General features: G+C 36.3%; 4 protein-coding genes across 5 annotated transcripts; 3 read left to right on the forward strand and 1 right to left on the reverse strand.

Annotated features, from left to right (window-relative positions):
• Window positions 1-1,274: 1,274 nt before the first annotated feature.
• On the forward strand, window positions 1,275-3,110 carry LOC130015136 (uncharacterized). Its single transcript, XM_056104720.1, has 3 exons — window positions 1,275-1,580; window positions 1,665-2,086; window positions 2,246-3,110. Exons 1-3 carry the CDS (start codon window positions 1,275-1,277, stop codon window positions 3,108-3,110), a joined length of 1,593 nt encoding a protein of 530 aa, XP_055960695.1.
• Window positions 3,111-4,677: 1,567 nt separating this feature from the next.
• Window positions 4,678-7,567, forward strand: LOC130015137 (uncharacterized). Its single transcript, XM_056104721.1, has 2 exons — window positions 4,678-5,304; window positions 7,466-7,567. The coding sequence occupies exons 1-2, from the start codon at window positions 4,678-4,680 to the stop codon at window positions 7,565-7,567; spliced, it is 729 nt and encodes a 242-aa protein (XP_055960696.1).
• Window positions 7,568-9,421: 1,854 nt separating this feature from the next.
• Window positions 9,422-16,839, forward strand: LOC130014461 (serine/threonine-protein kinase VPS15-like). Of its 2 annotated transcripts, XM_050360878.2 has the most exons (10): window positions 9,422-9,922; window positions 10,212-10,380; window positions 10,472-10,632; window positions 10,727-10,806; window positions 11,238-11,343; window positions 11,728-11,904; window positions 11,983-15,129; window positions 15,552-15,799; window positions 15,885-15,984; window positions 16,551-16,839. In XM_050360878.2, exons 1-10 carry the CDS (start codon window positions 9,650-9,652, stop codon window positions 16,725-16,727), a joined length of 4,638 nt encoding a protein of 1,545 aa, XP_050216835.1. In that variant the 5' UTR covers window positions 9,422-9,649; the 3' UTR covers window positions 16,728-16,839. The 2 variants fall into 2 exon arrangements, with proteins under 2 accessions (XP_050216835.1, XP_050216837.1); XM_050360880.1 differs by lacking the exons at window positions 9,422-9,922; window positions 10,212-10,380; window positions 10,727-10,806 and having other exon boundaries at window positions 10,478-10,632.
• A 24-nt stretch (window positions 16,840-16,863) lies between these two features.
• Window positions 16,864-20,914, reverse strand: LOC126667797 (probable glutamate carboxypeptidase LAMP1). Its single transcript, XM_050360884.2, has 12 exons — window positions 19,851-20,914; window positions 19,701-19,768; window positions 19,457-19,538; window positions 19,078-19,170; window positions 18,828-18,980; window positions 18,540-18,608; window positions 18,301-18,388; window positions 18,011-18,094; window positions 17,752-17,840; window positions 17,534-17,650; window positions 17,314-17,454; window positions 16,864-17,198 (listed from the first exon to the last, which is right to left on the reverse strand). Exons 1-12 carry the CDS (start codon window positions 20,787-20,789, stop codon window positions 17,016-17,018), a joined length of 2,106 nt encoding a protein of 701 aa, XP_050216841.1. The 5' UTR covers window positions 20,790-20,914; the 3' UTR covers window positions 16,864-17,015.
• Between the last annotated feature and the right edge of the window lie 2,035 nt (window positions 20,915-22,949).

Genomic DNA, 22,949 nt, shown 5'->3' on the forward strand with positions numbered 1-22,949 from the left:
GTTGATTTCAAATATGAAGGTTTTCCAGATACTTGCTTTTATTGTGGTCGTATGGGACATATGATTCGTGCTTGCAGGTACCGGCTGGATAATGAAGCTCAACGCATCTACATGCAACCTGGGCAACCTCTCCCATATGGGCCATTTCTAGGAACTGCTCCACTGCTTCACAGTTCTTTGGTCCGAAATAAAAGTGACTATGATGCCCATTTTCAGGCAGACACTCGCCGGCCACAGCACTGCCGTCAAGCTCCGCTACATTTGTCGGCTGAGCAGAACACTAACACCAGTCCGGCTGTCACAGCCCCTCTGCCATGCATGCCACAGTATCCATGCACAACTACCATTTCAAATGACGAGGTAGTGGAAAGCACTATGATGGTTAAGCCGCCACAAATCTTAGTGTCAGATGATTCTACAGCACTTGATGGTACACGTGACCCGACAAAAGGTAAGTACCCCGCTCTCCAAGAACCATCTTTCCAATTTACTGCAAAATCCAAAACACCTGGCATTAATACAACAGCTCCTTCAACTGCCTTACTTACCAAAGCATTACTTGACTTCTCTAAAGGCATTATCATTAACCCAATATATACAACTGTTCCCGCTACACATCCTATACTACAGAACCCACCTCCTAAACAATGTGGCCCAACTAGAAGCCCAAAACATGTTTTTCTCCCCCAGCATCTTATTCATATTCTAAGCCCACATTTGAAAGCCAAATTTCTAAATGGAGGCCCACACATTATGCTGGATGAGATAGAACAGATTGAAGTGTGTTTAGATCTCTTATACCGCAATAATCCACACTGTGCCAATGGTTCAACGGACTGCAATGCAGCCTATCAAGAGGAAATTCTCACTCTCTTCCAAGAAGCCTGCATTGATGATTATAACATGAATCCCATACTAGGCATGGCACTGAGAAACAAATACTGTCAGGGATCTTCCTCTTCTGCTGTAAAGAACCAGACCACATGGACTCGAATTGTTCGTCATGAAGCTACTACTCTTTACCAGTCTGATTCCATGGCAATGCAGGTAGTAGAGGGTAAGCGAAAGATTGATTGGGTTACACATCATGAACAAGATCATCTCAAACTCAGCAAAACAATGCACACAGCAGCGGAATTCAACTACACCTTGCCAGAATTTTTCAACTCTGCATGCCACCTTCCAGTTATTAATGAAGAATTGGAAGAACCCTTTAACACAAACAGCTTCTTCCGGGATGAGGAGACCACCCCTAATGGGTCTCCAAAGGATCCATGAAACTGATCTTCTGGAATTGTCAGGGGTTAGGGAATCCCCTAACAATCCAGCAACTAAAGACTATGTGCAAAACTGCCAATCCAGATATGGTCATATTAGTTGAAACAAAAAACAAGTTGGATAAAACCCTTACACTGACAAAGCCCTTAAAGTTCCAGAAACATTTTGTGATTGAGCCTCAAGGAAACTCGGGAGGCATGGCCCTATTTTGGAATCTGGATATTCAGGTTCAAATTCATCACTATGATACTTATTTTGTAGCTATGTCACTAATAGATCAATTTGATGTTTGTTTTGATCTAGTTAGTTGCCATCTAAACACCAAACAATCAGTGCGGGATGGGCAATTTTAATGTCTAGCTAGTTTAAAAAATAGGCTTTGTCAGTCTTTTGTTTTTGTGGGGGACTTTAATGATGTCTTAGATCAAACAGATAAGATAGGAGGTCTTCCCTTTGATCCAAACCAGCATGTAATCTTTCAAACCTTTATTTTCAATATGAATATGCATAGTTTAAGCTATTTGGGTAGTGATTATACTTGGAGCAATCGTAGAGCACATCCATACCTTATCCAAGAGAGAATTGATCGTGTTTTTGCTAGCCCAGACTGGTTACAACGCCATATTCATGCACAAGTCCAGCATTTAGATGTGATTGGATCAGATCATTGTGCCCTACTGTTTACAACGGATACAACTATACCTCAACCAAAAGGCATGTTTCACTTTGATAAACATTGGCTCAATCATCCACAACTACACCAGATCATTGAAGAAGCGTGGAAGTTCAACTCTACTGGCTCTCCAATGTATCAGCTATACCAAAAATTAAAAAATGTTCGTCATTCTCTTGTCAAGTGGAACAGTAACTCCAAAACAAATGCAAAAAGCAAAATTCAACATCTAACTCAATAACTACAAAATGCAAAATCCCAACCACCAGTGTATATTCATTGGCCCTTTATCAGACAATTGGAGCAGCAGCTATACGAGGCACGCAAACAGGAGGATGAATTTTGGAGACAGAAATCGCGGCAGATTTGGCTACAACAGGGGGATCAAAACACAAAATATTTCCATGCCAGCACCATGCAACGTAGGAGGAAAAATACTATTCTTGGTTTAAATGATTCCCATGGAAATTGGATCACACAGCCTCACATGATTCAACAACTAATACTGGAGCATTTCAAGGATCAATTTACCTCCACAATTCAAAGTACGCAAACACAGGTAAGCAATCCAGTCCCAAATAGAGTCAATTTCGATATGAATTTGGCATTATGTAGACCAGTTTCAATTCAGGAAATATCCAATGCTACATTCTCCATTAATCCTTCCAAAGCCCTAGGGAGTGACGGGTTTACCTCCTTGTTCTACCAAAATTTCTGGTATCTCATCCAAAATGACATTGTTTTATCGATTCAAAACTTCTTCCAAGGAGGTCACATATTGACTAGCTTAAACCATACAATCATTGCCCTAATCCCTAAAATCCCTAAACCTCTCATAGTCTCAGATTTTCGGCCCATAAGCCTTTGTTCAGTCTTTTACAAGATAATTTCTAAAATCATTACATCCAGACTTCAAAACATTGTGCCTGTCTTAACTTCCCAAAATCAAAATGCTTTTACAAAAGGGAGGTCCATTTCGGATAATGTCTTACTGGCTCATGAACTGATTCACTATTTGAAAACCCGACCTTCAGGAAACACCCATTTCATGGCTCTAAAATTAGATATCAGTAAAGCCTACGACCGGCTGGAGTGGCCATACATTCATTCTAGTCTTACTGCTTGGGGTTTCCACCCATCTTTATTAACTGGATCATGAAGTGTATTACATCTGTAACGTACTCAGTCCGAATTAATGGATCCTCCCACGATTTCTTTAAACCAACTCGGGGCATAAGACAAGGAGATCCAATGTCTCCTTTGATCTATGTCCTATGCTCTGAAGGTTTGACTCAGATAATCAGTTCAGCAATCTTAGACAAATCCCTCCAAGGAATTAAACTCAATTACAGATGTCCAACAATCACCCATTTGCTTTTTGCGGATGATACCATAATCTTCTCCAAGGCCACCCAACCTGCAATCTTAAACATCCAGCTTATCCTCTATACATATGCCCAACAAAGTGGTCAGTGCATAAATTACAAAAAATCTTCAGTTTTCTTCAGTGCAAATGTAGATGAGTACCAAAGACACCTATATACAGAGATGCTAGGCATTCCGCAAAATGCAATTCAGGAAAAGTACTTGGGCCTTCCTTATCAGATTCTGAGATCCAAAAATCAGACCTTCTCCCACATCATCTCTGCTATTACTTCCAAATTAGCCGGATGGAAAGAAAAATTTCTATCCTCAGCAGGGAAGGAAATTATGATTAAAGCAGTTGCAACGGCTATTCCAATTTATGGCATGATGTGCTTTAAACTTCCACAGTCTCTTTGCCATCGTATTCATCACTTAGTTAGGCAGTTCTAGTGGGGTCAGAAAGAATCTGAAAAGAAAATGTGCTGGATAGCTTGGAGTAAGATGAACCATAGAAAATGGGAAGGGGGTTTAGGGTTTAAGGATTTGCAAGCATTCAATCAAGCCCTTTTGGGTAAGCAATTCTGGAGAATTATGAAAAATCCTAACTCTTTGCTTTACAAAGTCTATCAAAGCAAGTATTTCCCTTCTTCTACAATACTTGAAGGCAGATTGTCTGGACGGCCATCATGGGGCTGGAGAAGTTTGCTTTGGGGTAGAGATCTCCTTCTGAAAGGATTGCGCTGGCAAATTAACAGTGGATCATCACTCCAATACTTTCAGGATCCCTGGATACCGGGATCATATCCCTTTCTTCCAAGACCCTTACATTTACAGACACCGCTCTCAGGAAGGATATCGGAGCTAATTAATCCGGTCACAAGAGATTGGAACTCAGCATTAATCTTGAACACATTTGTGAAAGAAGATGCTGACAGAATTCTTGCTTTACCATTACCTTACTGGCCTCATGAAGATAGACTGATTTGGAACTACAAGCCTGATGGAGAATATACAGTCAAGTCTGGATATCATATTGCTCTCAATAACGGGTTCAGAGAATATCTTCGTTGATACCCCAATTATCCAAACAGGACTGGAAATACATATGGGAGCTATCATTACTAAATAAAATCAAGATATTCATTTGGCTATGCATACATGATGGTTTGCCAACGGGAGCTGCACTCCATCAACGACTTCTACTTCCCCCAGAATGCTCTTACTGCACTGAACGTGAAACGTTAATCCACCTCCTCTTTACTTGCCCATTTGCAAAACAGATCTGGTTTAAAGGACCACTCAATTACCGATCAACTGCTGACGTCTCATCAAATTTTGCAACCCAATGGAAAAAAATTACAATGCAGCTTAAAGATCTCGACCCTTCTAACAAAGCCATAACTATTTTTGGATATTCTTTGTGGCACATCTGGAAAGCCAAGAACAACCTCATTTTCAAAGCTGATATACCCACACTTGAGGACACAATTCACAGTATTTTAAGGGACGCAGAAGAATTCCAGCAGTCCATGATAAAATCACCAATTCCTCATCCTTGTAGATCAAGCAATCACATTTATAGCACAAATATCCAAGGAATCCCGACAGGATTTATAAAGCTAAATTATGATGCTGCTGTCGATGCGCAAAAGAAAAGAGGTTTCGTTGGAATTGTGTCTAAAGACGAGCATATGTGCTTGAAAGGTAAGTTCTCGGCAGCATACAAGTTTATTTGGGACCCGGGCATTTTGGAAATGTTGGCTCTTCGAGAAGCAATGAATTGGGCAATTTCTAAAGGTTGGAAAAATACAATCTTCGAAGGTGATGCTCTCCAAATTACCACTATCATAAAATCTCAAAAATGCTCCATAGCAAGTATTCAAGGTGTTTGTGCAGATATCTGGCATCTCCAAAATTCCTTCGATAATATTGTCTTCCAATCAGTACCTCGACAACAAAACATAGAAGCGCATAATTGGGTGCAGCAGGTTAAACGTTGTATCCTTCCTTAGTTATGTTTCTTTGTTTAATATTTTGTATTGTACTTTGTACGGTCTTTCAGATAATATATCTCCGTTAAAAAAAAAACAATGACCATCTTTTATTTTTAGTCGTTGTTGTAGCAAAAGTTTAATTAACGAAGATGAATTAAAAAATTTGGATTTATGAACATAGAAAAATACAAATTTGTTGTATTTTTTTTGAAATATGTTGCAAAATATTTCCCGGAGTTTAAAAATAAGCTTAATTATTATTTGTTTGATTTGTGTTCGCGTGTATGGTTGCTATTGGCTATAAAATCTATTTTTAACTATTTTTTGATCAGATTAAAATTTCTTTATACGAATTTGAATATAAAATAATATTTTAATATTATAAAAATTGATATCAATGCTGATTAAGTGTGAATTTTATATGGCCAAACGCATATTTAAGTCCCTGCATTATCACTTTTTTCCAGATTGAGTCCCTACACTAAAAAAGTGTAATATTCTTCCCTACACTATCAGGAATGTTTAATGCAAGTCCCTCCGTTAAATATCGTTAGCTCGTGTGTTACACGCATAGCTTGGTGAGAAAGGAAATAAAAAGCAGGTGATGACTAGGACATGTTAACTCAGCCAAATACATATTTGAGTCCCTACACTATAATTCTTTTTCAGATTGAGTCCCTGCATTACAATTTTTTTCCAGATTGGGTCCATGCACTCAAAAACTTAAAATTCTTCCCTACATTATCAGGAATTTTTAATTTAAATCCCTATATTATATTTCATTGGCTTGTGTCTTACGCATATGGCTAATTAAACACTGCGTTAAATTTTTTATTTTATTTTTAAAAAGTTTGGATAAGTCCACGTGATCCAAAATTCGAATATTTAACCATTTATAGTTTAAAACGAGTCTAACTTAGAAAAATTATTTTAATTGAATATGTTTATTTTAATTATTATAAAATTATTCTAAATGAATGCTTATTATTTTAGTGTAATGAAATAAAAATTATATTAATAAAAAATAATAAATTTTTAGCAAGGTACAAAAGGATAATGTAAAAAAAATCACGAACTTTACATATTTTTTTCATTTTAATCATATAGTTCATTTTCATGCACAAACTACCATTTTTTTTTCAAATTCATACACGGTGCTGAGATGTCACGGCTCTATTGGTGTAATTCGTTGAGTTGGATGTCATTTTACACCAATGAATGGCTGTCACCTCAGCACTGCGTATGAATTTCCAAAAAAATGGTAGTTTGTGCATGAAAATATGACAAAATATAAATTGTGTGATTAAAATGAAAAAACATGTAAAAAATTGTGATTTTTTTTTGACATTAACCCAAGTATAAATAAACAACATACTAAATAACTTTGAATAAATTTTTAATAATAAAATAAATTTAAAAAATAAAATGAAAATCGTCATTTATTTCTAATAATTTTATAGTAACCAAACTTGTTCCATAGTTGTGAATTTAATAATTTATTTTATCAAATAAATTTTTATTACCTTTCTATTGATTTAAATTATTTAATAATTTTTTAAAAATTTAAGCCTAATATATATAAATTCATACCCACAATAATGATTATTAATAATGGCAACGTACAAATAAAAAAATTGTTAAATTTCAAAGTAAAATATTGGCCAAACACATATTTGAGTCCTTACATTATAATTTTTTTAAAATTGAGTCCCTACACTCAAAATTATAAAATTCTTCCCTGCATTATCAAGAAAGTTTAATGTAAGTCCCTACGTTACATTCCGTTTGCCTTCCGTTAACTCGCAGTGTTAGAGGGACTTGCATTAAACATTCCTGATAGTGTAGGGAAGAAAATTACACTTTTTTAATGTAGGGACCCAGTCTGAAAAAAAGTGATAGTGCAGGGATCCAAATATGCGTTTAGCCATTTTATATCGAACGATTTTATATAGATGGAATTTTATTTTAAACTAAAAACATTTTAATTTTTCTAAAAAATTCATTAAGAGATAGTTTAATATTTATATTTTGTAATGTAATCTCATGTAATACTTGATTAATACAACACATTATTTATTTATTTCATTTTTCTTTTGAAGGTTTTGTTTCAAATTGCTATTTTCTTTTTTTTAATTATAAAACGTAAATTTCCCAGCAAAGCGAGGGCATAAGATTAGTACCATCGAAAACAGATCAAGGGCGTGACCACGGGATAGTGCCTACGCTACACTCTACCCGATACAACCCTCCCTCATGAGAAAATAACATTGTCACGTGCTTCGCTCTTATCCGATCGCAACCCATCAAATCGCATATTTACACGTCTATATAAGGTCATCAGCCAAACAGTAAACAAAAACCCAAAGTTTCACCTACATAATAAAACCCTAATCTCTGAATTTTTTTCTTCATCCCTAATCACAGCAACAGAGACACAATGAAGAATTCCGGCAAAACTTTCAGGAAAAACGCCGCCATCATCAAGTCCGATGAGAGGAGTGACAGGAAATCATCGACGGGAATGAACGGAATGCCGAAGAAAGGAGGCTTGGGCGGCAAATACACTTGGTATGGTGATCGATGTTCCTTAGCTGAGGCTGGATTTGAGAGAGATATTGTTGATGTGAAGGACCCTAACTTCATAGATCCAGAAGATATCAGCAAGTCCGACTGATTATTGCGATGATTTTGCGATCGATCTCGATCTAATGTTTGCGTTTTTTTTTTCTTTCAAGTTTGATTGTGAATATTCTAGTTTGATGTGGAAATATTTTGCTGGTGCAGTAGCCAGTAGGTTATTATAAATTTACAATTGATAAATGTCGAATGTTATGTTTTCTTTTTTTATCATGCGAATGTTATGCTGTTATGTGAATTTTGCAGGATGGTTTAATTCTACAAAATATGTGATGAAATTGTGATGATGGTGATGGCATAGTTTGTTTCTGCTGATAGAGTCATTCTTGCTTGTTTTAATTTTTGTTTGTTTTTATATTTCCAGCAAAGGTTTTAGTACTTTTAGGATGATTAAGGTTTTTATATTAGGGTTTTATTTAAGTAAAACTGTTCCTATAATTTCATCAAAAATTCAGGAACTCTTTGTTTATAGTTTAGGTAGTTAATCGTATTTGAGTTTTTTCAAACTCCCAAATTTATTTATATTGTTTTGGTTTAGTTAGTTATTGTGAATTACTAATCTGAATTGAATCTGAAACATCCCATGATTAATTTTAATTATCAGTTTTCAGTTGTATTTAAAGTCTCTTTATAAATTTGTATGATTTAATGAGCTTATTTACACATACCGTCTTTAATTTTAGAAGTGGATAATAAAGTGGTGGTGGAAATGATAAAGAATGGTAGAGAGGCAGCTGCTTATTCTAATATTTTTGCATCTACCCGTGCTTTGATTTATAGAGACTAGGAGGTGATTATATCTCATATTTTTAGGGAAATTAATTTTGTGGCGGATCATTTAGCGACTGTAAGTGATGATTATTTGATTGGGTATACGGCTCGCGAAGTCCCTCCAGCTAGCGTGATTCCTTGGCTAATGCATGATATGTATGGAACTTTCTACATTAGGAAAATTATGTTAAATTTAGATAGTACTATTTAATCAGAAACATTGATGTTCAAAACACATAGTATTAGTTTTTATAATTATTGGTCTATGAAAATATTATTGATAATCTCATTAATCAAAAAAATTTTCCAAGACCCTTTTTAATAAAACAAAAGGTAAATCAGACCTTCGAATTTATATCTAAGAATTAGATAAATCACTTTTAACTTTTTATAGTTAATTAGATCTTCAAACTTGTGTTTAGATCAAATAAATCACTTTACTCAATTAGATCCCTGTGTTTCGGGGTCAAAAAAGTTACGCGTTTGAAGTATACAAAATAAGGGTTACTTGACATAAATTAAAAGAATTTAGAATTTGATTGAATAAAAAAATTAAAAATGACTTATATTATATGACTCTAAAACACAAATTTGAATAAAATTGACTTATTTGACATCCATACACAAGTTCAAGGGTCAGACTAACCCTTTACTCTCTTTTAAACCTTTCACAGTCCTTCTCTAGTTTTTTTTCCTCCCTTTCATCACTAAACGACGACAGATCATCGAATCCAAAGCCAAGAAGTCAAGCAAAACGCAAGAAGAAAACGTTTCGAAACACATCACACAAATTAAAAAAAACCAATCGCATAACTCCTCCGTCCGCCTCCGCCTCCTCGGTGCTTCAAAACAAAAACACAAACCAAAATTCAAAAATCACAGTAAATCAAATTAAAAAAAAAGAAGAAGCCACAAATGCACGACAACAACAATGGGCAACAAGATCGCGAGGACAACACAAGTATCCGCGACAGAGTATTACCTCCACGATTTACCTTCGTCGTATAATCTAGTCTTCAAAGAAGCTCTAGGCCGCGGCCGTTTCTTCAAGTCAATTCTATGCAAACACGACGAAGGTTTAGTCATCGTCAAAGTCTATTTCAAGCGCGGCGATCCTATCAATCTCCGAGAGTACGAGCGCCGTCTCGAACACATTAAAGAAACTTTCCTCGCCCTTGACCATCCTCACGTCTGGCCCTTTCAGGTCAGAAAATTAATCAAAATCCAGCTCCGCTACTTAAATTAATTATAATTCAATTAAGTACAATTGAACTGAATTTTTGTTATGTCGTTAGTATTATATATTGCTTTGACAAGTGATTAATCTAAAATTCAGCTCGGTTACTTAAATTTTGCTTGCTTACTATGCCTATTAATTGAATTGTAGAGTTCGATTGAACTGAATTTTTGTTATTTGAAATTTGATTTAATTGAAGTGTTTTGATAGTGTTGTGTGATGTTTTTGACAAGTTATTATATTGTTTATGTTCCAGTTCTGGCAAGAAACTGATAAGGCAGCTTATTTAGTGAGGCAATTTTTTTTCAATAATCTTCACGACCGTTTGAGTACTCGGCCGTTTCTTAGTTTGGTGGAGAAGAAGTGGTTGGCTTTTCAGCTACTTCTTACTTTGAAACAGTGTCATGAGAAGGGTATTTGTCATGGTAAGTTAAGTTTTTAGGCGGTGATAGTAGTATTTTTATACACTAAAAATGGCTATGCTTCATTCATTCAAAATTTGCGTTTCCTGTATAGGCGATATAAAGTGTGAGAATGTGCTTGTGACTTCTTGGAATTGGCTCTATCTTGCTGACTTTGCGTCGTTTAAACCAACTTACATTCCCTACGATGACCCTTCCGATTTTTCTTTCTTCTTCGACACGGGTGGGAGAAGGCTATGCTATCTTGCACCTGAGGTTTGCCTTTATCCCCTATGTATTCTCTCCCTTTTTTATGTTTTAATTGCTAAATAAAATTCTGCATTATATGATACAAGTCCTTGTGCTTCAGAGATTTTATGAGCACGGAGGTGAGATGCAAGTTTCTCATGATGCACCATTAAAGCCATCCATGGACATTTTTGCCGTAGGGTGAGCATTTGGAGATACTTAAACTTTTATCTCATTATAATTTTGGGTCTCAATAGACAAGCTGATTGTGCTGAAGTGATATTGATGATCTTTGTGCTTAATTTCTATTGTTCTAATCACAATAAAGGATTCCTGTCGTTTGTAAACAAAGTAGGTCTTGTTTTTGGTTTTGCTTATTGCTGCTTGTGTCATTCTTCAGAAACTAAAAGCAAAAGTTCTTTTTTATATAAAATTTCATGAAGATGCCTGGCTAGCTTGGCTAGTAAACTTTCAATTAGAAGTCATTTCAATTTTCATATAGGAATCTGTGACTTTCTTTACTTAAATCTTATACAGTTAAATCTGTTAGTTCAGGCAATGGTTTTCTATATTTTGTGAATTGTGATATAGTATGATGCATCAATTGCTTATGTTGCATTGGTGTTATGCAGGTGTGTTATTGCAGAGCTTTTCCTTGAGGGTCAGCAACTGTTTGAGCTCTCCCAGCTTCTTGCTTACCGTAGGGGGCAGTATGATCCTAGCCAACATCTTGAAAAGGTTCTTCTCTTCATCTTTCTCATTCTTCCGTCCTATATAATCGCCATCGATTTATATTTTTGTTGTGAATTAATTACTCTGAATAAGTTTGATTCCTTAACCAAAGGGGTGAAAATGAAAAGAAAGTCTAATCTCAACACGAGTTCTTGGATTTTCTCGTATAATTATAACATAATATGCATATTGAAAATTTAGCATGCTATATTTCTTCATCCCTCCTAGCCCTCAGACTTTTACCCTTTGCCTTTTCTCTTTTGTTATGCTTTCTTTAGGTCGTTCATTACAGTGTGTCCTAACATGATTATATATTTTTTGTTTATTTGCATGTTTATGTTAGCTCTTGCTTGTTTATATTTTGTCAATCTATTTGCTCCGTAAATGCAGGTACCAGATATTGGGATCCGCAAGATGATTCTTCATATGATTCAATTGGAACCAGAGGCGCGGCATTCTGCTGAAAGCTACCTGCAAAGTTATGCATCTGTCGTGTTTCCTACCTATTTCTCGCCCTTTTTGCATAATTTGTACTGCTGCTGGAATCCTCTTAACTCCGATATGAGGGTAAGCAATTCTATATAAGCTAGATTACTTTGGATTTTGGTGTTGCAAGTCACATATATTCGCTGCTGTCTTATTTAGGTTGCAATGTGCCAAAGTGTTTTCCATGAAATACTTAAACAAATGATGAGCAGTAAGATAGGTGAGGAGGCAACTCGCGGACTCTGCTCATCTGTGAATGGCATGAGTGGTAAAGAGTTAGAGGAGATTGTTGAGCAACAAAACATTGATGTGACTAAGGGCTCAGTGAAGAGAGAAAAGACAGAAAAGGGTTCCGTTCGTGATCAATGTAAGCTTCTTGGTGATATTAATACCCTGCTTGGGGATGTCAAACAAAGCAATGACTATTGTGCCATGAAGCTGACACCCGAAAATGCACCCAATTCTGCATTCTCCCAGGACATCGAGCAATGCGGCATGCAATCACCTGGCGAGCTTCTTCAGGCTATTTCTAATGCATTTAGGAAAAATGATCACCCCTTTCTGAAAAAAATCACCATGGATGATTTGAATTCATTAATGTCGGAGTACGACAGTCAATCAGATACATTTGGCATGCCCTTTTTACCAATACCTGAAGATAACATGAAATGTGAAGGTATGGTTCTGATTGCCTCACTGCTCTGTTCCTGCATACGCAATGTCAAGTTGCCTCACTTAAGAAGGGGGGGTATACTTTTGCTGAAGTCTTCTTCACTTTATATTGATGATGAAGACCGGTTGCAGAGAGTACTGCCATATGTTATAGCCATGCTTTCTGATCCAGCAGCAATAGTGCGTTCGGCTGCACTGGAGACTTTATGTGACATCTTGCCTTTAGTTCGAGATTTTACTCCTAGTGATGCAAAGATTTTTCCTGAATATATTCTTCCAATGCTTTCCATGCTGCCTGATGATCCTGAGGAAAGTGTGAGAATATGTTATGCTAGCAATATAGCTAAACTGGCACTAACTTCTTATGGTTTCTTGATTCACTCAATTAGCTTGAGTGAGGCTGGTGTACTTGATGAAGTGACTTCAGCACGGAAGTCATCGTCATTATCCAGTGATTCATCGGGACAGCTGCAGAGGGTAAAAAATGATTCACAGCTTGCACAGTTGAAGAAAGCCATTGCTGAGGTCGTCCAAGAACTTGTTATGGGCCCAAAACAAACTCCAAATATCAGGAGAGCCCTCCTCCATGACATTGGGAACTTATGCTGCTTCTTTGGACAGAGACAGAGTAATGAATTTCTATTACCCATCCTTCCTGCATTTCTCAATGATAGAGATGAACAGCTGAGGGCATTATTCTATGAAAAGATTGTTTTTGTCTGCTTCTTTGTGGGTCAGAGAAGTGTGGAGGAGTATCTTCTACCTTACATTGAGCAGGCTTTAAGTGATCAAACAGAGGCAGCTGTTGTTAATGCATTGGACTGTTTGTCTATCCTCTGTAAACGTGGCTTCTTGCGCAAGAGAATACTGCTTGAAATGATAGAACATGCCTTCCCACTGCTATGCTATCCAAGTCAATGGGTTAGAAGGTCAGCTGTTGCTTTCATAGCAGCCAGCAGTGAGAGCTTAGGTGCAGTGGATTCATATGTCTTCCTTGCACCAGTTATACGCCCTTTCCTTCGCAGACAACCGGCTTCCCTAGCTTCTAAGAAGTCTCTATTTTCTTGTCTGAAGCCTCCTGTCTCAAGACAGGTGTTTTCCCAAGTCTTAGAAAAAGCTAGAAGTTCAGACATGTTGGAGAGACAGAGAAAAATATGGTACAATTCATCAGCGCAGTCCAAACAGTGGGAAACTGCTGATGTGTTACAAGCAGAGAATGTGGAACCAAATTCAACAAAGAGTTGGTCTGATAACAAATCAAGTCCCGAGACTCAATGGTGTGATGATAATTCATTTGAGCAGCCGGAGGATGAAGAGGCAAAGTTGAGAGCTCTGGGCTTTAGAAGCAATGCTTCTAGCATGGGTGATGTCCGTGATCCCTTTTGCTCAGAAAAGTTGCAATCGTCAGGCTATGTTTCTTCACAGGTTAGTGGAACAAATAGCTTCACACGTGATAAATCCTCAGAAATACCTTTGTACTCCTTTAGCATGGACAAGCGAGCAGCCAAAATTCCTCCTGCTGCTTCTGATTCTTCATTGCGAATGAACTCCTTAGGAATTGGTTCGTCGTACATGCCATGGATGGACCCAGTAAATAAATCATTCAGCTTGGCTAGTTCTGTTCCTGCTCCTAAGTTGGTTTCAGGTTCATTCAGCATCAGTAATGGGTCTAAACAGTTCTACCGGGTAGTGCATGAACCTGAAAGCCGGGAAAACGATCAAACAACTTATGCTAATACTAATAGTAAATTTCAAGAGATGGGATTATCTGGTGGAATCAAGGGAAGCTCCCTTGCTGTGGAAGATGCTTCTGCTCCGACTGATCTAGCAGGATTACCATCCTTTGCTCGGGCCGCATCTGTTCCTGATTCAGGTTGGAGACCTCGTGGGGTTTTGGTAGCGCATCTGCAGGAGCATCGTTCTGCTGTGAATGATATTGCAATTTCGAATGATCATAGCCTTTTTGTGAGCGCGTCTGATGATTCAACTGTGAAGGTATGGGATTCAAGAAAATTGGAAAAAGATATCTCCTTTAGATCGAGACTGACTTATCACCTCGAAGGAAGCCGAGCACTTTGCAGTGTAATGCTTCGTAACTCATCTCAAGTTGTTGTTGGAGGATGTGATGGCGTTATGCATGTATTTTCTGTTGATCACATATCCAGGGGCCTTGGAAATGTTGTGGAAAAATATTCAGGTATTGCTGATATAAAAAAGAAGGATGTTAAAGAAGGTGCAATACTTAGCCTTTTGAACTATACTGCTGATAGTACTGCTAGTCAGATTGTTATGTATAGCACTCAAAACTGTGGAATCCATCTCTGGGATATTAGAGCAAATGTGAATGCGTGGACATTAAAAGCTATTCCTGAGGAGGGCTATGTCTCCTCTCTTGTAACAGGACCCTCTGGAAATTGGTTTGTCTCAGGGTCTTCTAGGGGTGTGCTTACCCTTTGGGATCTACGGTTCCTTATACCCGTCAACTCTTGGCAGTATTCTCTTGTTTGCCCAATAGAGAAGATGTGCCTTTTTGTCAACAATCCAGATTCTGCAGCAAAAAAACCCCATATATATGTAGCTGCAGGTTGCAATGAAGTCTCTTTATGGAATGCTGAGGATGGGAGATGTGAGCAGGTATAAGCAATTCTTTTAGTGCACATTATATACAGTATTGATTGGATGATACTTATAAGCAAAGTTTATACTATAGAAGATTAGAAAAAAATTGAAATCTTATATATTGCTTCACGTGTTTTGATGGTGAATCAAAAAATTGGTTTTATTATTTGAATGTAGAAGCTTAGTGGTTTTAGTTTCATATATTTCATTAATGCAGTATTTGTTTGTTTTCTCACTGTTAAAACTCGAATACTTGTATGATTGTATCAGTACATCATTTTTTTAATTCATCTATGCATCGTCTCTCCCCTCTAGCCGGTTCTTTATGTACATATAGCTAAACAAAATACTTGAGCTGCCTGTCTTCTTATTTTGTTAAGAATTTATTATTTTCCAAATAGTTAATCTGATATATCAAGGTACCATTTTTCTTCCAGGTATTCAAGCCACGGAATTATGATAATGATGCTGAAGTGTCTAATATGCCATGGGCCTTGGCTGAACCATCTGGCAATGCAAATTGTAGACCAGATACAAGGCGTAATGTCAATCCAAAATATAGAGTTGATGAGCTGAATGATCCTCCTCCTCGTCACCCTGGTATTCGTTCAATGCTTCCTTTACCTGGGGGTGATTTGTTAACTGGAGGCACCGACTTGAAGATACGTCGGTGGGACTATTCCAGGTGGCCTATTGTCCCTTTTCTGTCTCTTTCACACCTACTATTAATCTGATTGCACATAACTGACCTTGGTTCTTCATTGTTGCAGCCCTAGTCGAAGTTACTGTATCTGTGGGCCAAATTTGAATGGAGTTGGAAATGATGATTTGTATAAAGAAAGAAAAATTTCTGGGGTAAAGATTGTGCAGGTATGTTAAAATTTCTAGTTTATTTCCATAGAGTTCCTCTGAATTTTAAGCTTTCTTAGTTCAGGTATTGTTTTACATTTGTCTTCCTTTTGTATAAATAGTCATCTTACCTTTCCAATGATCGGTATTATTTCTTTTAAAATGATTGGATCAGGAGGTCCATGATAATTTCTGTAGAAATTGTGCTGGAGGTAGTTTTGGGTTGATGTTGTCACTGAAAATGACTCGATATCGTTAGAAACACTTCATAGTTTCTATCTTTGCTAATTAGTTTACAAATTGCTCGAGCATCCAATCTTCATATTCATCCGATTGCATGGGTATCACTTATTTCAACTTGAAACTGACTGGAGATGAATTCTGTACACCGTTTACTATTACATCATATTTTAAAATAGTTCATTTTAAATAGATTGTCAGTCACTTGTTTTTGCTTCTAAATTCAAAAAATTTATTCTTAGAAGTGTTTGACGATACTGCTACACGAATAAATACTTCTTCAAATTTCCTCGCTAATCATGTCAAGCGTATAATGCCTCAATTGTTTTTTCTTTTGTTACGAATAGGAGGCAAAAGGGTGTATTCCAAGTAATAAACTGACTGCAAAGGCAGTTATTGCAGCTGCTGCTACGGATTCTGCTGGCTGCCATCGAGATTCCATCCTCTCTTTGGCTTCAGTGAAGTTGAATCAGAGACTTCTTATTTCAAGCAGTAGAGATGGGGCTATCAAGGTCTGGAAGTAAATAATCTAAAGCATACAAGTTACTTATTGTACATATGATGCTAATGCTAGTTACATTGTATATATATTAAATTAAGACTAGGAAATTCAATTCTCAATTTTACGCTGATTAATATCTACTCTCTAACACCTTTCCCTTCAAAAGAAAGAAAAAAGACCCTTAGGATTATTTGTACAGTGATAGATTGTACATTTTATAATTTATTTACTGAATGAAAAAAAAGCCTTAACATCCAGTTTTTCTGAAATTATTTCCCCTAATGCATATTGTTCTTGTACATGCTATCTTTCATGTTAGTTCACCACCGAGGACTAGCGAGACATGTCTGACAGCTCTAGAGACTCTCCAAACTTCATGCTGTACATAGTGCCATGATTCTACTGTGCTTAGACTCATTGCCTTCTGAATTGCATCATCTATTCCAGGGAAGGACTTAGATCCATAGTCATTATGCTTTGAAGGTGCATATACCTGCATGACATTCGAGCATCGTTCAACTTACAAAAACTCAATTCTTTTACTGTTGTACATTGCGTTTTGCCATGGAACTGTTTTTCATTTATTCTTGATTCGTAAGAATACATACCAGATGCTTATTCCATGTCCTATCAGAGAGTCCATCTGGGTCTGTAAATGCTCGTTCAGCCATCATCAGTCTGTCGTTGAGTTCTCTCACTCTTATATGGTCTTTCAATATTGGTAGCCAACCTCTATTTTCTTCAATTGCCTAGAAAATTAAACTTCTGTCAGTTGACTTTCCAGAAACATTATTTGATTCAGTCTTGAGATAGATACTTTTGCCATACCTTTCTTTCCTCTTCTATTTTGGTGGCTGCTTTTCTTAGCTCCGCAATGGATTTGAACAAAGGATGAAGGTTTATGTTCTTACCAAAGATCTCATCTTCCAACTCCTTGGCACATTTCTGTTATGCATTTATTTAATTACTTGCATCATATTTATCAATAAAGACCGAGTTGTTGGATATATATACACTGGCTGTTAACAATTCCAACATAAACGTACCTGGAGTTCACTTGCATAGGATAGATAATTAAAAGGTAAAATCTCTTCATCTGCTAACTGAAGAGCAACCAAACCCCAGATGCTGGCTACTGTTTATGTAGGGAGGGACAGAGAGACAAGAGAATGAGAACTAAGTATCAACTTAGGCAGTGATGGCTTTTCATTATAAATTCCTTAGAAGTTGAAATGTTTCAACTTCCATGTTATTTTAGCTGTAGAAATGTCTATTTAAGATGTTAGGAGATCTTAGATGTGAAACCTGCAAGATGTCGTTGAAACATGGGGTCCCCGAAGTTTTTCATCCATACGAAGTCGTCGTACATTGAGTGGTATACTGGGTATCCTGTAATCGGTTTCATTTTTAATCAGACATGAAAAATATCATAATGCATATGGGTCTTTTTGTGTTTATTTGTGCTTATACGTTCTTTGTCAAATGCTACATCATACATGTAGTTTGTATGTATATGCATTATGCATCTCTTTGCGACATGCATGAGTTCTGAACTAAAAGTGCAGATAACAGATTTAAAGGATGTGGTATTTTACCTCCTCCAAACGATATATCAGCAGATGCAATACCAATATGTTGCACAAAAGCTGCATAGTCAGATCCTGCTCCGCCCAATCTACCAATCTTCATGTACAAAGTGCAGATTAGTAAGCATTATGTATCTGTTTCATAATATTTAGCAGTTATGGCTATATTTTTTGTTGAACTTATTTCATCTTAAGAAAGGTTCATCATGGTCATACAATTAAGAGGTACGAAGTCAGATTATGCTTACCAGAGCAGAGCTGCTGGAACTGAGCCATGATTCATAGATGGTTTGTGATGAGTTATCTGGGTCTTGAACCTTGAAAAAGAAGTAAATGTGGTTGTGAGCAAGGTCAGTCTCTATCATACAATTTTTACCGCACTGTTTCTACATCGTGTTTATTGTTTTGAAGTTGCTTTACATCATAGGAAAAATGATAAAAGAACTATGTTCTGCTGCATCTTGGAGATCGTAGATTTAGTTTTTGTGGTCACCAGTGATGATATTAACTTTGAGTGTCTGTTACTATTATGATACCTGTTGAGTAGCCTGTTTGATTAGTTCATCGAGTTGAGGAGTTGCACTGGCATGAAATCCTGCTCCAGCTACTGCACAATCAACATTCAAGTAGGCTACAGCTCTTGAAGCTAGCAATTCTCTGTTGTCTTCTACCCACTCTGTTGATCCTATCTGGAGACAATAGATACTATTTAGTTTATGTTTTTTTTTTCTTTCAGACATACATACACACACGCACGGACATGTAGGGAGAGAGAGAGAGAGAGACCAATCCATACTCCTCTGCATCCCAATTGCACATGATTATTGTTCTTCGAGGTCTCCATCCTTTTCTCTGCAACTTTGCAAATCTCTGAGCAACCTACATTGCATATTAAAAGTTAAAACCATACTGGAGATTCTATCATGGTCCGAGTATATTCAGCACGTAAGTGAAATAAATTCTTCAGTTGAATAGGTTACGAATATAGAGTTGTGAAGTTTCAAAAGAGTTGCCAAAAGTAGAAACGAAAAATTCTAGGATTCGAGCAGTTTTTGTGCAACATGGGTTCCGTATGCTCCCGTAAGTTTCTGTGTTTTTTTTTTTTTTTTTTTTTTTTTTATGGTCAGAAGATTTTGATAGGGAAGCTTATTAGAATTAAAACTACCTCTAGCAATGCTGCAGTGCCACTGTTGGGATCAACAGCTCCAAATGTCCATGCATCTCTATGATTACCCAGAATCACAAATCTGAAAATAGCACAACACACTCACTCCACCACTAAAATAAATTTTATTAATACCAATTTATCTTATGGTCTTTTTTTACTCATCTAATTATGCATCTTTGAGGTTCTTAAGCATGAAAAATTTGCTAGCGGAGTATACGCTTCTCCTTCTTCTGCCCCTTACCGATCAGGCTCTTCTGCTCCTTCAATTACAGCAATAACATTCTGAATTGTTGCTATAGTCAGATTCCCCTGAGATATAAGTTTTGCTTCATTTCAAACTTTTTTTACAAACAATGAACGACTGAGGTTCAAAACTAATTTGAGTACTTACTGTATAACTGAGGTTCAAAACACCCGGTCCTGGTCCAACCCTATAAGTCGGACCATCTTTACTCCCTTGCCAGTTCTCACCAGCAACTGGTCCACCCACTGAACCCATAATTGTCTCCCCATCAGCTGCTGATACAGGCAATGAAGGTATGAGTCCTCCTACTTCATCATCTGATAACCTCTCGCACCCTTGGATGCTTGGCCATCCAGGCGTGCTAGGATCTCCCGCTTCATTATAAACAGACCCAACCTGAACCCCACTTGGCGGCATCCACTTAGCTTTCGGAAACCATCCATCCCCACTTTCTCCGCCACCATAGTCTTTTCTGTCAGTGTAAATAACTGCCCCTATAGCCCCTTCCTCATACGCATTATGCACAATGTCTCCTCTATAAATCTTCCCATACCTCGCTAACACTACACTCCCCGACACATTCACTCCCATCTCTTTCAATTCCGAGTAATCCTCAACTCGTCCGTAGTTCACATAAGCTACCGGTCCAATCACATTACCGGACTTGGCATAGGCGTGAAACGTAGGTAGAATTTCGTCAGCTACATCCGCATACGGATCCCCGTCGTAAGTTTCTTGATTGAGATCGAATCTGATCGACTGTTGGGCAGTAGGTAAGTTCGTTAGAGTCAATGAACGAGAAACAGGATACGTTAGTGATACCTCATAAGAAACAATGTGAGATTTAACGTTGTAGGAAGCGAGAGTTGACATAACATACGTTGCGGCTTCTTCGTTGGCTTGTGTGCCGGCGACGTGAGGCCGGCGAGTGAGCATGTAGAGGTTATGTGATACTGAGGCATTATCGGAGAGGGAAGTGGTGAGGAAGAGAGAGTGGTAATATGGTTTCGGAGGAGACGATATGAATAAGGAGAAAGAAAATGATAAAGCTAGAAAAAGAGCTGCAGATATGGCTGTTTGGATCATGGAGCTTAGTTCTTGATTGCTGGTGAAGCTATTTTCATCTGTAAGTTGTTGAATGATTTCAAGAAAATGAGAGAGACAAGTGGTTTGTCAGATTGTGCCTAGTTTTTTAAGTTATTGATAACGATGTGATAAAAAAACCATAATATAAACAAAGCATCAAGTTAGTTGTCAAGGCGCCTTACTAACTTAAATTAAATGATGGGTTCAAATCGTATTTATATATGCGTAGTGTCGTTTAAATTTGGAGTTCGAATATTGATTCCCGCGAAAAAGCTATCCGGCTAGAATGAGAATCAGTTGAATATAAAAAAGTTAAAGATGGCGTCTTATAGTTAAAATTCATTCATAACACCTCATGTACCTGTATCAAATTTTGTCTAATATAAACGACCTTTTCACTTCGAATAAGAATTAATCTGAATATAGAGAATTTATAGATACCATTTCATAATTGAGATCAAATTCAGAACGTCTCATGTACCTTATAAAAAAGCACAATATATTGTGTTCTTTTTATATTTGAGCTTTACCATTATTGTTATTATTCCAATTTATATTGTCATCAGATTGTTTTTTCGTCCACTTTATAATTGGGACTATTTCTTTCACCTAATGCATTATACAAATATAGAACTTTTCAAGTGATATAAATTCTGAACCGGAGATATCAAATATTTAATTTATTTAAAAATTCAAGAGCGCACGTGAATGGTGATAACACAATTTATATATGACGATATTCTTCCTCATTTTTTTATGATCAAGCATAACGTCATGACAAATAAAGAACATATAAGTTCGAGTTTGGATCATGCACCGAACAATATGGATCTGAAATCCGAGTTTGGAATAAGGAGAAATAAGATCGGAAGGAATTAAATGACCTCGTATAAAAACACATTTATAGAAAAATTATAGGTGTCAATTTTTTTCTTCTGTTTTTCCTACAAACACTAATTTGAGATACATCTTGTTGATTGGGGATGATTATTAGTCAATTAATTGTCATAGTTTATGTTTGTGGCATCTTCTTATCACTTGATTGGGATTTACAATTTCTCTTTTTGCCAAAATAGAAGTGCTATGAAGCCAGAAACAGCCCACTGATTGAGCATAAACTGAGGGTCCAGCCATTAATTAAACTAAAGAACAAAAATTTGGAAGTTATTCAATAAATTCCATTAGCTTTTTAGTGAAACTCTTCTGCTTTATTCTCATCCCATCTGATCCGAGCTTCATCTTTTGGCTGATTATTAGAAATATATCCCAAATGCCCAATCTAATAAATTTTGTTGCATCTTTAATCTGCAATTGTAACTCCACTAAACTTTAATTTAAAAAATTAAAAACTTAACAATAACTGTACCTCGATTTATTAACTGTTCAATTTGATATATGTTTTAATACTTTTTTTGACGAATGAGGAAAACCCATAGATGTAATTCATTGAAGCTTTCCTTTATTTTTATAGTTTTTATATTTAATTTTTAAATCATCATATCACATGCCAGTTAATTTTTTAAAATAGAGATAAAATTGATGTTAACCTTTAGAATTATATTAAAACTTGCAGATATTCATATATTTTAATTCTAGTTTACATATTTATAGTATCTAATAGTGCAGTAAAAAAAAACTCAGAATTAATTTCGATCTCTTAATAAATAAAAGTACACATACATATATTGTTACTGATATAGTAGATGATAACACTTTTAGTATTATGGGCAGTGTATACATTTGCACCGTCCTGTTCACCAGTATGTGATTGGGTGCCAATAATTAATAATTATCGACCGTTAATTGATAGGTTATTTTTTCTATGAATAATTGATAGGTTATTCTGACTTATATTTTTTATTTATTTATATGGTTGTTCTAATCATATAATCCTTTTATGACAAATTGGGAGATCAGGTTCGTATTATTTATTTGCTAATTTGGACCATCCTGAACAAGAAAAATTATATGTCCATCACTGTATATATGACAATTGTTTAGGTTAAAATTAAATTAAATTTGGCTGCTATTAATAGATTTGGCTTGCTAAAATAAAATTTAATAAGTAAAATAAAAAAAAAAATATCATCAAGTTATAAAATAATAGCTTAATTGTAATGTTATTTTAATTTGATAATTTATTATAATTTTATTTGTTTT

The sequence above is a fragment of the Mercurialis annua genome, linkage group LG2, assembly GCF_937616625.2.
Source record: "Mercurialis annua linkage group LG2, ddMerAnnu1.2, whole genome shotgun sequence".
Lineage (NCBI taxonomy): Eukaryota > Viridiplantae > Streptophyta > Magnoliopsida > Malpighiales > Euphorbiaceae > Mercurialis > Mercurialis annua.

Coding starts and splice junctions, on each gene's coding strand:
- LOC130015136 (XM_056104720.1), top strand. CDS start 1,275: ATGAAACTGATCTTCTGGAATTGTCAGGGGTTAGGGAATCCCCTAACA. Junction 1,581..1,664: donor TTGATGTTTGTTTTGATCTA/GTTAGTTGCCAT, acceptor AGGCTTTGTCAG/TCTTTTGTTTTTGTGGGGGA. Junction 2,087..2,245: donor AACTCTACTGGCTCTCCAAT/GTATCAGCTATA, acceptor GCCCTTTATCAG/ACAATTGGAGCAGCAGCTAT.
- LOC130015137 (XM_056104721.1), top strand. CDS start 4,678: ATGCAGCTTAAAGATCTCGACCCTTCTAACAAAGCCATAACTATTTTT. Junction 5,305..7,465: donor CGCATAATTGGGTGCAGCAG/GTTAAACGTTGT, acceptor TAAATTTCCCAG/CAAAGCGAGGGCATAAGATT.
- LOC130014461 (XM_050360878.2), top strand. CDS start 9,650: ATGGGCAACAAGATCGCGAGGACAACACAAGTATCCGCGACAGAGTAT. Junction 10,633..10,726: donor TATGCTATCTTGCACCTGAG/GTTTGCCTTTAT, acceptor CTTGTGCTTCAG/AGATTTTATGAGCACGGAGG. Junction 15,130..15,551: donor AGGATGGGAGATGTGAGCAG/GTATAAGCAATT, acceptor TTTTTCTTCCAG/GTATTCAAGCCACGGAATTA.
- LOC126667797 (XM_050360884.2), bottom strand. CDS start 20,789: ATGATCCAAACAGCCATATCTGCAGCTCTTTTTCTAGCTTTATCATTT. Junction 19,769..19,850: donor TTTTGAACCTCAGTTATACA/GTAAGTACTCAA, acceptor CTTATATCTCAG/GGGAATCTGACTATAGCAAC. Junction 18,609..18,827: donor TCAAACAGGCTACTCAACAG/GTATCATAATAG, acceptor TTCTTTTTCAAG/GTTCAAGACCCAGATAACTC.